Below are 15,346 nucleotides of genomic sequence, written 5' to 3'. Positions count from 1 at the left end.
TAAATAAGACCCAATATACATACCTTACTAACATAGTGTTATCACAATTTGTACTAGCCTCAGTGTGCTTTTGATGATTCACCACTGACAGGAAGTTATTTAGTTCTTTTATTTTCAGTGTAATGTTGTCTCAGCAGCTCCCTGGCAATTCCTTCTCTCCTAAGAAAACATCATCTGCTGTCTCAGGAGGCATGACCGGATCCTGTCTATGAGCTTCTATTTCTGCTCCCTGAGTGTTGTCATCACCCGCCCCTACAACCTACATCACTATTTCTCTGTCATATACAAATATATATCTTTATTGGGACATTTAGTGAAAATTAGGTGTGTCTACAGCATGCTGCCTTTTGCTGAGCAATGCCACAGGCAGAGGAGCAGACAGGGAATTAATGCAGCAAGTGCTGCAACTTCACTGTGTAATAGTCTACTGTGAAATGAGATGTTCTCCAACAGCTGGCAGCAGTGCTGAGAAGGGGGAGTAGGCACGGTGGAATGACTGTGCTGAATAGCAGAGGGGAAGCAATGCATTCTGGGAATTGTGGTACCGAGCAACTGCTCAACAAGGAAGTTGAAAACTAAGCCCCCTAAAAAAAACAAAAAATTAATAAATAAATACAATTTTATTGATTTTTGTTGGTTTCAGAACTGGAGCAGCCAGGCACTTTTTGCCACCTTTCTTTCAATTATTTTTACATGTTGCTTTATGTTTCCCTTTGCTGGATTCTTTTGATTGTCTGACTACTCATCTGCATATTCTGTAGTGCACTCATTTATACTTTAAAAGTATTGTAGCACCTACGCATTACACCTACAGACACTATTAGGACATGCCATTATAAATCCATAGATATTAATATGGTGTAGGTCCCCTCCCCCTTGCAGGTATAACTGCTTCCATGTTTTTAGAAAGACTTTGAAGGTGTCTGTGGGAAATGTTGCTCATTCATCCAGAAGAGTATTTGTGAGGACACTGATGTAGGGCGAGAGGGCCTGGCTCACAATCTCCATTCTAGTTCATCCCAAAGGAGTTCACTGGGGTTGATGACAGGGCTCTGTGCGGCCAGTCAAGTTCTTTCACACTTTTTATTAGTAATGTATTTTAATAATGTGTTTAAAAAAGTGTGTGTGTTAAATTTTTTTCCCCCTTTATTTTCTACATTTTTTAGGTAGTACTACTACTCCCAGCAGCGAACAGACTGTTACATGATGGGAGTAGTATCTGTACTGATAGAGAGATTGCCCCGGGTGTCACTTCAGACACCCAATGCAATCATCCTTTATATTGCAGAGATGATGAGTGGCTTTCTCCTGCGCTCGCATCTCTGATCTGTACTTTGGGCCGGCCGGTGATATGAATAGAAATTCACATCACTGATTCATATTTTCCGCCCAGAGTGGTGATTGGCCGGATGGTGGCAGCCAATTCCCTCTCTCAGCGGGAAATATAAATGAGTGATGTGAATTTGTATTCACATCACTGGCCAGCCCCGAGTATAGTGCAGAGATGCAAAGGGCAGGAGAAAGCTACTCCGCATCTCAGGAATGAAGGATGAAGGACGATCGCAGCGGGTGTCAGGAATGACACCCGCTGTGATCTGTCCTTAACTGCAGGTACTACTGCTCCCAACATGGAGCACACTTGGCTCCATGCTGGGAGCTGTAGTACCTGCATTAATAGACAGATCGCAGCAGGTGTCATAGAAGGCGAGGAGGAAAAAAGGAAAATGCAAAAATGAAATGGGCTGTGTCCTTAAGGGGTTAAGCATACTAACAAAAAGTTATAAATTAGGCATTATAATCATATGGGGGAGATTTATCAAAGCCTATGTAGAAGAGTGGAGCATTGCAACCAGTTGCCCAGAGCAACCAATAAAAATTGAAGAAGCAATCTATTTGGTTGCCATGGAAAACTGTACCTCTTTCTGTACACAGGTTTTGATAAATATCTCCAATGTGTCATTTTTACTACAAAAAAAAAAATACTTAAAACGTACATGGGCCTATAGATGGAAAATTTTAAGAATTACGACTATAAGAGGGGGGGGGGGGAGGACTAAATGAAATATTGATGTGTCCTTAAAGGAGTTATGCAGGAATGTAAAAAACAGAGCAGACTTCTTCCAAAAAGCAGCATCACACCTGTCCTCAGATTGTATGTGGTTTTGAAACTTTGCTCTATACACTATATATATATATATATATATATATATATATATATATATATATATATATATATATATATATATATATATTCAAAAACAATGCAGCACTACTTCACCATTAGATGTCCGGTGCCAGCGCCCTGACTCGATCAAAGTCCATGTAATAGAAAACAATGGCGCAGCACTCCAAAATTGCAAAAAAGTGTAAAAAATTTTTATTCCTTCATGTCATAATTCAAAGCGACGTTTCAGCTCCTCAATGGAGCTTTTTTCAAGCATGGTGATACAATGAACTATGGGGTTTCTTATACCCCGTGCAATCAATACATTCATCAAACAATTAATAGTGCAAATATCGTATATAATTCGTGAACAATACATAAATACAGTACACTGTATTTATGTATTGTTCACGAATTATATACGATATTTGCACTATTAATTGTTTGATGAATGTATTGATTGCACGGGGTATAAGAAACCCCATAGTTCATTGTATCACCATGCTTGAAAAAAGCTCCATTGAAGAGCTGAAACGTCGCTTTGAATTATGACATGAAGGAATAAAAATTTTTTACACTTTTTTGCAATTTTGGAGTGCTGCGCCATTGTTTTCTATATATATATATATATATATATATATATATATATATATATATATAAAAATCTTTATTACAATTTCTCATAAACATACAAAAAATAGGTGACATGATTACAAGGTAACATTGCGCATACACTCTTCAAGTTTGCAATACACCAATTATAAACATCACAACAATAGTGGTATGCATATCATACACAATGTCATAACATCATCATGTATAATCCTGATTCCCGCAATAGATTATAAAACCTACCCCAACCATCCCCCCACCCCACCCCCTCTGGCAAGCGAAAGGAGGAGAAAAGTGTAGAACCTAGGTGTAATACCAAACACAATCTGAGCACAGGTGTGGAGCTGTTTTTAGAAGAAATAAAGTCTGTTTTACTGTATTGTCAACCACAGCCATGTCCCCCACCAGGAACAGGCCTGAGCACCAAGAAGAAGGCTGGGCCCAGGTCTGTTTTATGACACTGCCACTTAGTGTATCATCGGCTGAGGAGGGACATCATTGCGGCTGGCCATAAGCTCAGCGCAGCTCAGCAGTGAACAGTATTATCGGTGCTCTGCTGCTCTAGCCTGCAGAGCCTGTCAGAGCTTCAGAGCACCGTATGGAAGGTGAGGAGTCAGGTAAGGGCCCTCCTGCTGTCTACTCAGCTGATCGGGACCAGTGATTTTGCCGCGGATGTCCTGATCAGCTCCAATGAGCTAATCGGCATCTAGCTAACCCACATTTAGACACCGCAATCAACTTTGATCGCAGCATCTAAAGGGTTAATGACACACATCAGCTCAATCAGCGACGTCCGACATTAAACCTGGGTCCTAGCTGCTGATAGCAACGGGGACCCACCGGGCATGAAGCGTGCTCAGCTCATGAGCACGCTTCCAACCCAGGTAGCGGGACCAGGACGTACAGGTACATCCTTGGTCCTTAACTGATTAAGTGCCAATTTATGAATATCAAGCATTTATTAGAATAAGTATCTATCATTATAAAATACTCTTGACGTTCTTTCCTGTTTTTGTTCTGGTTTGTAACCTGGCAACCGCTTTTATCCCTCTAATTTTAGAAGTCTGTCTGATGGAGCCATAAACAAGGCAAGGGAAGTTATGAAATGGCTGTAAAAGTTCACACACTTGTATGACACCACTATTTATTTCACTTCCCTTTCACATTCCTGCACTCTTGCTTTCACTGACTTTCTAAATTCCAGGGGCAAACTCTCCTGCCTGCAAGGATTACATACCAAACTTTCCTTTAACCCCTAAGGACTGGACAATTTTAAATTTAGCATTTTTGTTTTTTCCTCCTTGCCTTCTAATAGCCAAAGTACTTTCCATTTTCCACCTACAGCCCCATATGAGGCTTGTTTATTGCACCACCAATTGTTCTTTGTAATGACATCACTTACTTTACCACAAAATCTATGGCGAAACAAAAAGAAAAATTGTGGGGCAAAATTGAAAAAAATAATGCAATTTTGTAATTTATGAGGGAGTTTTTTTTATTTTTTATTATGCAATGCACTTCGTGGTAAAAATGACACATTGGCCCTCATTTACTAAGAGTGGCGTGTAGGTTTTTTGTGGGTTTTAATTCCCTACAATTTATTTTCCACGGTATTTACTAAGGTTTCCCTTTATTTTCCACTTTCCCTACATTTTACTTTTTTTTACACATGCTCTGATCTGTCTGGTTTTCCTCACCTCATTTTATGTGGAAACCTTAGTAAATATGTAGTTTTTTTGTGAAAATGCCGCGAACACGCCCCTTTTCGGAGACCACACCCCTTTTCACAGTGGCCACGCCCCCTTTTTCTGGTTTTCTTCGCAAAATGGAGAGTTAGTCGGGGGATTTTCATTTCTGGAGCAAATTCTGGTGCACATTCTGGCGCAGACAGAATTTGTGGCGCAGATTCTGGCGCAGACAGAATTTCTGGCGCAATGCGACAGAATCTGGCGCACAACCAGACAAAACATGTCGGGTTTGCAATAGTAAATGAGGGCCATTATCTTTACTCTGTAGGTCCATACAATAACAATGGTACCCAGTTTACATATGTTTTGCTTTAGTTCACTATTAAAAAATTCCTAAAATTGTCCCCTTCTGACCACTGTAACACTTTTTTTTTCCATATATGCGGCTGTGTGACATCTTATTTTTTGTGCCATGATCTATAGTTTTTATCAGTACCATTCTTTTTTTTTTTATGGGACTTCTTTAACACGTCAAGGACGCAGGGCATACCTGTATGTCCTGAGTCCCGTTACCAGGGTTTAAAGCATTCTCACAAGCAGAGAACACTTCAAACCCCATAGATCCCGACTGCTATCAGCAGCCAGGACCCAGGGTTAATGCTGGGCACCACCGATCGGGCCGATGCCCGGCATTAAAGGGGTACTCCTGTGAAAACCTTTTTTCTTTTAAATCAACTGGTGGCAGAAAGTTAAACATATTTGTAAATTACTTCTATTAAAAAATCTTAATCCTTCCTGTACTTATTAGCTGCTGAATACTACAGAGGAAATTCTTTTCTTTTTGGAATGCTCTCTGATGACATCACGAGTACAGTTCTCTCTGCTGAAGTTATTATAATAACAATAACACTTTATTTATTGTTGTCCTTATTGGGATTTGAACCCAAGTCCCCAGCACTGCAAGGCAGCAGTGCTAACCACTGAGCCACCATGCTGCCCTTGGCATACATCTGCTTTGCATGGTTGCTAAAATGGACAGAGATGTCAGCAGAGAGCACTGTGCTCGTGATGTCATCAGTGTTCCAAAAAGAAAGGAACTTCCTCTGTATTCAGCAGCTAATAAGTGCTGGAAGGATTAAGATTTTTTAATAGAAGTAATTTACAAATATGTTTAACTTTCTGCCACCAGTTGATTTAAAAGAAAAAAGGTTTTCACTGGAGTACCCCTTTAACCCTTTAGACGCCGGGCAAGGGAAAGTAAAACTAGCCCGGCAGCTCAGCGGAGCTGATCGGGACTATCGCAACAAAATTGCAATGTCCCGATCACCTTACCGAACGACAGGTGGGCCCTCACCAGCCTCCTTGTCGTCGGATCAGCAATCTACTGCTCCAAGCCTGCTCAGCAGAGCGCCGATAACACTGAAAAACTACAGACCAAGATGCAAAAAATGAGCCCTTTATACCGCTCCGTACATGGAAAAAAAAAAGTTTTATGGGGGTCAGAAGATGACAATTTTACACATAATAATTTGGGTGCATATTTTTTAAGTAGTAAAATAAATAAATGTTGGGAATTAGCTATGGGTCCTGATATATCAAACAGCCTGATCCACTGTGATAAAGCTGTTACATTTGTAGACTGCCTGTGTAAGTTCACACTGTCTACGGCTGGGATCACACTGCATTTATATCTCCATTTCCGTTATAGTATGTTTAACTTTGTTGTATACAAAAAAAAAACATAGTCAACTACACTATTGTGTGGGAAAAAATGTATTTGTTGCAATCTGTTTTTTTTATTTTTTATTATGCATAATTTGTCAATTGAAAAAGCAGTCTGCTGTATGGCATACAGCAGCATCTGTTAACGTATGCCTTTTTTCCCCTTTTCAAATGTATAAAATGTATACAAAACATAGTGTGAGTATTTCAGTACTTTTATACAACATCTATTCAATTTGTGCAGTTATTTTGCCATATAGAATTTAAATTTGGATTTTTTTTTTTTTTGGGGGGGGGGGGGCAAATTATTGTTTTGTCACTTTGTGAGTTGTTATATTTCATCCAGGTAATTCTGATTGTCTCTAATACTAGCTGAGTACCCAACGCTGCCCGTTTTTTCCCACCTAATCCTTGTGGGGGAGGGAAAGCAACAAAGGAGGAAGCTTTTGTCCTCATATCCCTACCCCAAATCCCCTCCTCATATTCCGACCGCATATCCTGTTCTAATATCTCCACCTCATATCCCATCCCTATATCCTGACCTCATATCTCATCCTCATATCCCATCTTTATATCCCTTCCCCATATCACAACCTCATATGCCATCTTCATATGCCGTCCCCATATGCCGTCCTCATATCCCGACCTCATATCTCGCCCCGATATCCTGGCCTCATATCTAATCCCCATTTCTAGCCGTTATATCCCATCCTCAGGTGGGGCTGAGTTGTGATGAAGATATTGTAAACTAAAATAAATGGGGTGTGGCTTAAATGGGGCATGGAATGCGGGGAGGGTGTGGCGTGCCAGCTGGACTGACGCATTCACCAGGAGATGCAGAGCGGAGCTTGTGGAGTATGGTACCGGAAGTTCCATATACTTGTATGGGACTTGAAACAAAAAACCCATCCTTCACATATGAGGGTAGGTTAGGGGTTAATTTAACTATTATACATTTTTATTTGACATACAGTATAAGTAACATGTGACCAAGTATTAGAGAAATATCTCCAGCCGTACTAAAGTTATGCTGGAACATACATTTTCCATAGATTTGCATTGGACTTTAAAAATAAAAAAAACCCTGACCCTTGCAAATGAGGGTAGGTTAGGGTTAAATTAACTATCCTATATTTTTAGTGGACATAGGACATATAAGTAACATGTAAATGAGTATTATCGAAATATATCCTGGTGTTTGGAAGTTATGGAGTAACATATATTTCCCATAGACTTGCATGGGACTTTAAATAATAACCCCGACTCTCGCAAATGGGGTGGGTTGACATATTAATAACATGTGTACCAAGTTTCATGTTAACGGGGCACTCCGCTGCTCAGCATTTGGAACAAACTGTTCCAAACGGTGGAGACAGCGCCGACATCCCCTCCCATAGACTTGCATTGAGGGGGCGGGGCGTGAGGTCTTGAGGGGGCAGGGCTATGACGTCACGAGCTCCTGGTGACGGCTCCAGCATTTGGAACAGTTTGTTCCAAATGCTGAGCAGCGGAGTACCCCTTTAATATCTTTAGCCATTTGGAAGTGATGCTGGAACATACACACATACACACATACGTACATACATATATGCATGCACACATACATACACACATACACACATCACACATAAACACATACATACATACATGCACACATACATCACACATAAACACATACATACATATACACATGCACACATACATACACACATAAACACATATACATACATATACACATGCACACATACATACATCACACAAACACATACCTACATATATACATGCACACATACATACATCACACAAACACATACATACATATATACATGCACACATACAAACACACATCACACACATAAACACACATACCTACATATATACATGCACACATACATACATCACACATACATACATATATACATGCACACATACATACATCACACATACATACATATATACATGCACACATACACATACACACATTGCCCCTCATTTACTAACAGGATTCCTTCTCTGTCAGTTTTTGCGCCTAAATTCTGTCTCACGGACCATGCGACAGAATGTGTGACAGAAAAAAACAGACAGAATTAGAATCACTCAGAGTGAGAAAAAAAACTACAAAGTGGGTGTGGTTTTTGGGAAAAGGGTCGTGTTCCCTACATTTCATCCAAAATCACTGGTCTTTTCTGAAAACCACTCTGAAAATCGTGAATTTTCTTGGAAGAAAACCCTACACTTTAAAGCATGTAGAAAGTTTCCAAAAGCAGAGTAAATTAGTAAATACTATAGAAAAAACACACCAAAACCTACACTCCACTCTTAGTAAATTGAGTTTTATATATATATATATATATATATATAGATTGTATCAGCCACAGGTAGACTCATCCCAAAGGTGATGTTGCACGCAGCATTTTTTGCAAAACTGATGCTGCCATTTTTTATGCAGTTTTTTTAACCAACGCAAGAAGTAAATCCAGCAGCAAGGAGAAGTAGAAGTCCTTCCTTCCTGAACATCCTAAAATGATTGTTGGGGGGAGGGGCGGCTGTTTAGGAGGGATTGATACACACATTCACAATAGGCTTTAAAGGAGTACTCCACTGCCCCAGCATTCGGAACATTTTGTTCCAAATGCTGGGTGGAGGCTGCAGGGATCGTCACATCACGCCACACCCCCTCAATGCAAGTATATGGGAGACGCCACGCCTCCTCCCATAGACTTGCATTGAGGGGGCTTGGCTTGACATCACGAGGTGGTGGCCGTGACGTCACGGCCCCCGGCAGCTGGCACCCAGCGTTCGGAACAAAATGTTACGAACGCTGGGGCAGTGGAGTACCCCATTAAAGTAACATCTGGCCACAAACACTTTTTAAATTGTCAGGTAAAATTATGCAAACTACCCTACAATCCACTGTGGGCAAATGCTGTCTAAAACTATTAGTACAGGCAGTTGCTCTTCCTATCTTTTATCTTCTTGGATTTTGCAATATACAACATGTGAAACCAGTCTCAGTCCGGTTATAAATCTCACATAAAAATAGTGGAGTTCTGGAATTTATCCATGAGAAGTGTAGATAAAAAGCCACGTTGCACAAGTAACTTGCATTTAGAAGATGTTTACAGATTTTTGCATTGATTTTTACAATATAATAATAATAATACAGATATGTCAAGTCTTGGGTGTGACATTTGGTAATTCCCCATGTTAATATAAAATACCAGCAATTTTTTTTAATTTCCATGTTGTCTCATCCTATAATTGTTCTCTTTTAGATATTCCACAGCTCTGGGACAGCTTATAAATACTGAAAAACTTTTGGGGAGTCAGACTTTAAAGGAACTTGAAGAAGCTTTGTTTTGCCAGACCAAGATTTCCAATGGTTTGACATGGGATACGTACTGGGAACGGAATGACCCTCTAAGAGACATTGATGAAGTGGCTATTCCAGTCCTGTGTATTTGTAGCCAGGATGATCCCATCCGTGGGGAGGCCCATAGTACTGTACCATTTGAGCTTTTTGAGACAAACCCCCATTTCTTCTTGCTGATGAGCCGTTATGGAGGCCACTGCGGCTTTATCAAAGACAATATGTCTGGTCCAATATGGAGTCACAGTGCACTGCTAGACTTTTTTAAGTCCACTGTAGATTTCTTTGCTATGGAAGAAAGGCTGAAAGGCCTCGCCAAAAGAAAAGGAACCATCTCAAACTCCTTGAACAGGACGCTACAGGACAGAGTCTCCTGCAGAAAAGAACAAACCTGTCCTCACAATATCCATGAAATTTATAACTGGCAGCGCTCCTACACAAGATGATACAAGCTGTAAAGTTAGAACTTTAAAATTGTTGGGGATTTTGTGGGCCATTTTTTGGGAACTGGAAATGTTGTAGAACATAACATTTGGCCTGGAATTTGATCTGGAGATTTTAGAATGTATTGTCATTTGTCCCTTTAAAATGTTATAGAAAATTAAAGGCATCGCCATGGTAAATATATAATATATTAATTATTTAATATAATATTCCTTGTTCCCTGGATTTCTTACAAAAATTTTACTAAAAGATAAAATAAGTAAGCTAAAGCAGAGTTCAGTAAAAGAAGATATGTTGAAATGGATAATGTACTGTTTGGCCGTTAGGTAAGATGCTCTGTTGGTTTTCCTCGTTATGTGTTACATTGCTCATTGTTTTTAAGAACTCTTACAATGAATAATACAGGATGTTGGCTTTTGTTTCTTATGAACTGCTACATACAACTGCTACAACTGCTGCACATCGATAAGAGGGAAATGAATCGACACTACATATGTATCACCTGCTTTAGAAGTGAGTTGTACATGCAACTGACACAAATCTTTGGAGGTGCTATAAGGTAACAGCATATATTTCACGTCAACAGAAAGAGTTAATAAATCAATAAATGTAAAATATCACTATCACTCTAATCCAGATCAACAGAAAGGATAAAGTTTGGAGCACTTACCATCCCATAAAAACTTCTTTGTTAGTGGATATCAGTTGCAGACTACAGCAGTAGGTGATAGATGTTGGCTGTGATGAAGAACCCTTTTGCTGTATACCTTCTGTATACCAGCAAAAAAGTATTTAGTCAGCCACCAATTGTGCAAGTTCTTCCACGTAAAAAGATGAGAGAGACCTGTAATTTTCATTATAGGTATACCTCAACTATGAGAGACCAAAGTAACAAAGGCTACCATCAGTAACACACTCAAGGGACTCAAATCATGCATTGCCAGACTTGTTACCCTGCTTAAGCCAGTACATGTCTGGGCCCGTCTGAAGTTTGCTAGAGAGCATTTGGATGATCCAGAAGAGGATTGGGAGAATGTCACCAAAGAGGATTGGGAGAATGAAACCAAAGTCAAACTTTGATGCTGAGTTGCATCCAAAGAACACCATACCTACGGTGAAGCATGGGGGTGGAAACATCATGCTTTGGGGCTGTTTTTCTGCTAAGGGACCAGGACGACTGATCCGTGTTAAGGAAAGAATGAAAGGGGCCATGTATCATGAGATTTTGAGTGAAAACCTCCTTCCATCAGCAAGGGCATTGAAGATGAAACGTGGCTGGATCTTTCAGCATGACAATGATCCCAAACACACCGCCCGGACAACAAAGGAGTGGCTTCGTAAGAAGCATTTCAAGTTCCTGGAGTGGCCTAGCTAGTCTCCAGATCTCAACCCCATAGAAAACCTTAGGCGGGAGTTGAAAGTCCGTGTTGCCCAGCGACAGCCCCAAAACATCACTGCTCTAGAGGAGATCTGCATGTAGGAATTGGCCAAAATACCAGCAACAGTGTGTGAAAACCTTGTGAAGACTTACAGAAAACGTTTGACCTCTGTCATTGCCAACAAAGGGTATATAACAAATTATTGAGATGAACTTTTGTTATTGACCAAATACTTATTTCCCACCATAATTTGTAAATATTAGACAATATGATTTTATGGATTTATTTTTCTCATTATGTCTCTCATAGTTGAGTTATACCTATGATGAAAATTACAGGCGCCTCTCATCTTTTTAAGTGGGAGAACTTGCACAATTGGTGGCTGAGTAAATACTTTTTTGCCCCACTGTACACCATTTATACACTGTCACACTACCCCCTAATGAAGAAGCCTAGTCATCCATGTAAATCTTCTCATTCTGGGGTAGGTAATCAAGTATGCACACTTACACAGCTGTCAATAACTGAGCAGGATCCACCCACCTGACTACTTGGTATTATAACATGACATCTGTATAACATGACATCTGCAGATTGGAATGCATTTTCAATGTGACAGGTTGCCTGTACAATTGAAGTCCCCAGTCAGATGCACCTGCAAAAACAGTAATATTATTCACATATAACATTAAAATTCACAGGGCTCATTCACATTACAGATATTCTGGGCAGAGATACTGTCTCAATAGATTGCAATGCATCTTACAGCAGATTCCACCAAAAGAATGAACTTTCGATGGAGTCTGGGGTCTGGAATATTTACGATGCTGCAGAATCCCATTGAGAACACTCGGAGGCTGCTGCACCATTTTTTCCAAATGGAATTACACTTGGAAATTTCATGGTGTGAATGGAACCTTACAGTTCACACATGTTTAAAGGGGTATTCTGGTTGAAAAAATATTTTTTTTTTCAAATCAATTGGTGGAAGAAAATTAAACAGATTTGTAAATTACTACTATTTTAAAATGTTAATCCTACCAGTACTTATCAGCTGCTGTATGTCTCAGAGGAAGTTGTATAGTTCTTTTCGGTCTGACCACAGTGCTCTTTGCTGACACCTCTGTCCATATAAGGAACTGTCCAGAGCAGGAGCAAATCCTAATAGCAAACCTCTCCTCCTCTGGACAGTTCCTGACATGGACAGAGTTGTCAGCAGTGTTAGTTTACTATGTCCTCTGTTCTGGCTGTTTATGCATGGCTATTGTGCTCCTTTGCGCAATGGGGGCGGGGAGCCGGCTTGCCCAGCTCCTCTGCCTCTTCAATATGTGCTAACAAACATCTTAACTCTCTGCCTCCCTAAACTCGAAAGTAGGGTGTAGCGAGGAGCAGTGTGGGCTACCCCCCCCCCCCCCTTGCAGGCTTTCAGTCATGGAAGTGAGAGATAAGATATTTGGTTGCATATTTAGCAAGGGGGAAGGCCAGGGCGGAATACAAAGAGGCAGGGGAGCTCAGCGAGCTGGCTCCCCACCTCCATTGTGCACAGGAGCGCAGTAGCCATGGATATATAAACGGCCAGAACACAGGACATACTTAACCAATAAAAGTAAAACTCCTATAGATAAAATTATTTAGTATCAGCACTCCATTTGTTCAAAAACAGTCATGAATTGAACATTAAAGGCGGGCAAATCAAATCAGTGTTTCTATGTATGAATTCTATATTGTGAGTTATTCTGTTAATGATATGCTGTCATGTTACTGAAAAAGGCGTTTTCCTTCATCAGAGATGAATTTCCAAAGTGAGTCTCTGTTACGTATGTAACATTTATTTGCATATTTTCCGTATGCAAATAGGTGTTACATACGTAACGGAGACTTACTTTGGAAATTCATCTCTGATGAAGGAAAACCCTTTTTTCCAAAATGTGTTCATTGCTTTTTGACCCTTTACAGATAGGTGTAGTGACATCACACACAGCCGTAGGTCTTTGTTACCATTCACCGAACGCAATCGCTGGTTGTAGATGCCGCCGGCTCCGCCAGTCTCCCAGCATGAGAACATTTTGCAAGAACTTTTTCCTTTCTGGTGAAAGTGTTTTTGTAACAAATCTTTGGGAACGCTTGTTACACGGAACAGCTACTTAGTATCCACAAGGTAAAAAGACACTTTATTATGATTAATAGAATAATTCACAATACAGTGACCCCCGACCTACGATGGCCCCGACATGCGATCATTTCAACATACGATGGCCTCTCAGAGGCCATCCCATGTTGAAGGCAGTATCAACATACGATGCTTTTGTATGTCGGGGTCATCGCATAAACGGCTATCCGGCAGCGCAGACTGCTTCAGCCACCGCCGGATAGCCGTTTACGGTGCCTCGTGTGGTCCGCTGACGATCACTTACCTGTCCTCGGGGCTCCGGCGCGTCCTCTTCGGGATCCCCTGCATGGTCGGCGCTCTCCATCGTCGTTATCATGTCATCCAATAGGAGCTGCGTGCGTAATGACGTGATGGCGGCGACGGAGAGCGAAGATGCCGGGGAAGCAGAGGCCTTGCCGGAGCGTCGGGGACACCCCAGGGACGCTGGCAACAGCGATGGAGGACGACAACCAGGGCAGCGGACGGGGACAGGTGAGTACAACTTCCTCTACTAGTGGTCTTCAACCTGCGAACCTCCAGATGTTGCAAAACTACAACTCCCAGCATGCCCGGACAGCCAACGGCCCACGATCCCCCTGTAGCGATAGGAGTGAGGTGGCAGAGTTGCCACCCCTCCTATCTCTGCTATTGGTGGTCTAGACGCGACCACCAATAGCAGATCGGGGGTGGAGGGGTTTACTTTCGGTTTCCCCGTCCTGCCCTCCCACAATAGGCGGGGCAGGACGGGGAAACCGAGAGGGACCAGCGCCGAAGATCCACTTACCCATCGGCGACGGCAGCGGCGACTATCAGCGGCGGCAGCGGGCGACGAACGGCGGAAGAAGAGGACGGCGACGCAGCTTCCTGGATCCAACGGAAGCCGGTGAGTTACTTAGCAACATCTGGAGGGCTACAGTCTGAGACCACTATAGTGGTCTCTAAACTGTAACCCTCCAGATGTTGCAAAACTACAACTCCCAGCATGCCCAGAGAGCTGTTTAGGCTTGCTGGGAGTTGCAGTTTTGCAACAGCTGGAGGTCTACAGTTTGAGACCACTGCAAAGTGATCTCTATACTGTGCACCTCCAGATCTTGCAAAACTACAACTCCCAGCATGCCCAGACAGCAGTTTGCTGTCTGGGCATGCTGGGAGTTGTAGTTTTGCAACATCTGGAGGTCCACAGTTTGGAGACCACTATGCAGTGGTCTCTAAACTATAGCTCTACAGATGTTGCAAAACTGCAACTCCCAGCAAGCCTAAACAGCTCTCTGGGCATGCTGGGAGTTGTAGTTGCGATCCCTCCAGCTGTTGCATAACTACATCTCCCAGCATGCCTTTCAGCGATCAGTACATGCTGGGAGTTGACGTTTTGCAACAGCTGGAGGCACACTGGTTGGAAAATACTGAGTTAGGTAACAGAACCTAACTGAAGGTTTTCCAACCAGTGTGCCTCCAGCTGTTGCAAAAGTACAACTCCCAGCATGCACGGTCTGTCAGTACATGCTGGGAGTTGTAGTTTTGAAACAGCTGGAGGTTTGCACATAATAAAGAGTAAAACACAACATATACACCCCCTTACACTGTCCCCCTAATAAAAAAATAAAAAACGTATTGTACGGCAGTGTTTCCAAAACAGAGCCTCCAGCTGTTGCAAAACAACAACTCCCAGCATTTCCGGACAGCCACTGACTGTCCAGGCATGCTGGGAGTTTAGCAACAGCTGGAGGCACCCTGTTTGGGAATCACTGGCGTAGAATACCCCTATGTCCACCCCTGTGCAATCCCTAATTTAGTCCTCAAATGCGCATGGCGCTCTCT

At 41.8% G+C, this 15,346-nt stretch overlaps 1 protein-coding gene across 1 annotated transcript in view; it reads left to right on the top strand.

The window, feature by feature from the left end:
- LOC130356767 (protein ABHD15-like) overlaps window positions 1-10,479 on the top strand; it is a 30,154-nt gene extending 19,675 nt beyond the window's left edge. The window contains exon 3 of the mRNA XM_056558694.1: window positions 9,462-10,479. Coding sequence (XP_056414669.1) covers window positions 9,462-10,002 — 541 coding nt within the window. The 3' untranslated portion in view covers window positions 10,003-10,479. The remainder of the gene's footprint in view (window positions 1-9,461) is intronic.
- The last annotated feature ends 4,867 nt before the right edge of the window (window positions 10,480-15,346 follow it).

The sequence above is a fragment of the Hyla sarda genome, chromosome 2 (genome assembly GCF_029499605.1).
Source record: "Hyla sarda isolate aHylSar1 chromosome 2, aHylSar1.hap1, whole genome shotgun sequence".
Lineage (NCBI taxonomy): Eukaryota > Metazoa > Chordata > Amphibia > Anura > Hylidae > Hyla > Hyla sarda.
The sequence above is the reverse complement of the archived record's forward strand: the minus strand, read 5'-3'. Positions and strand labels throughout refer to the sequence as shown.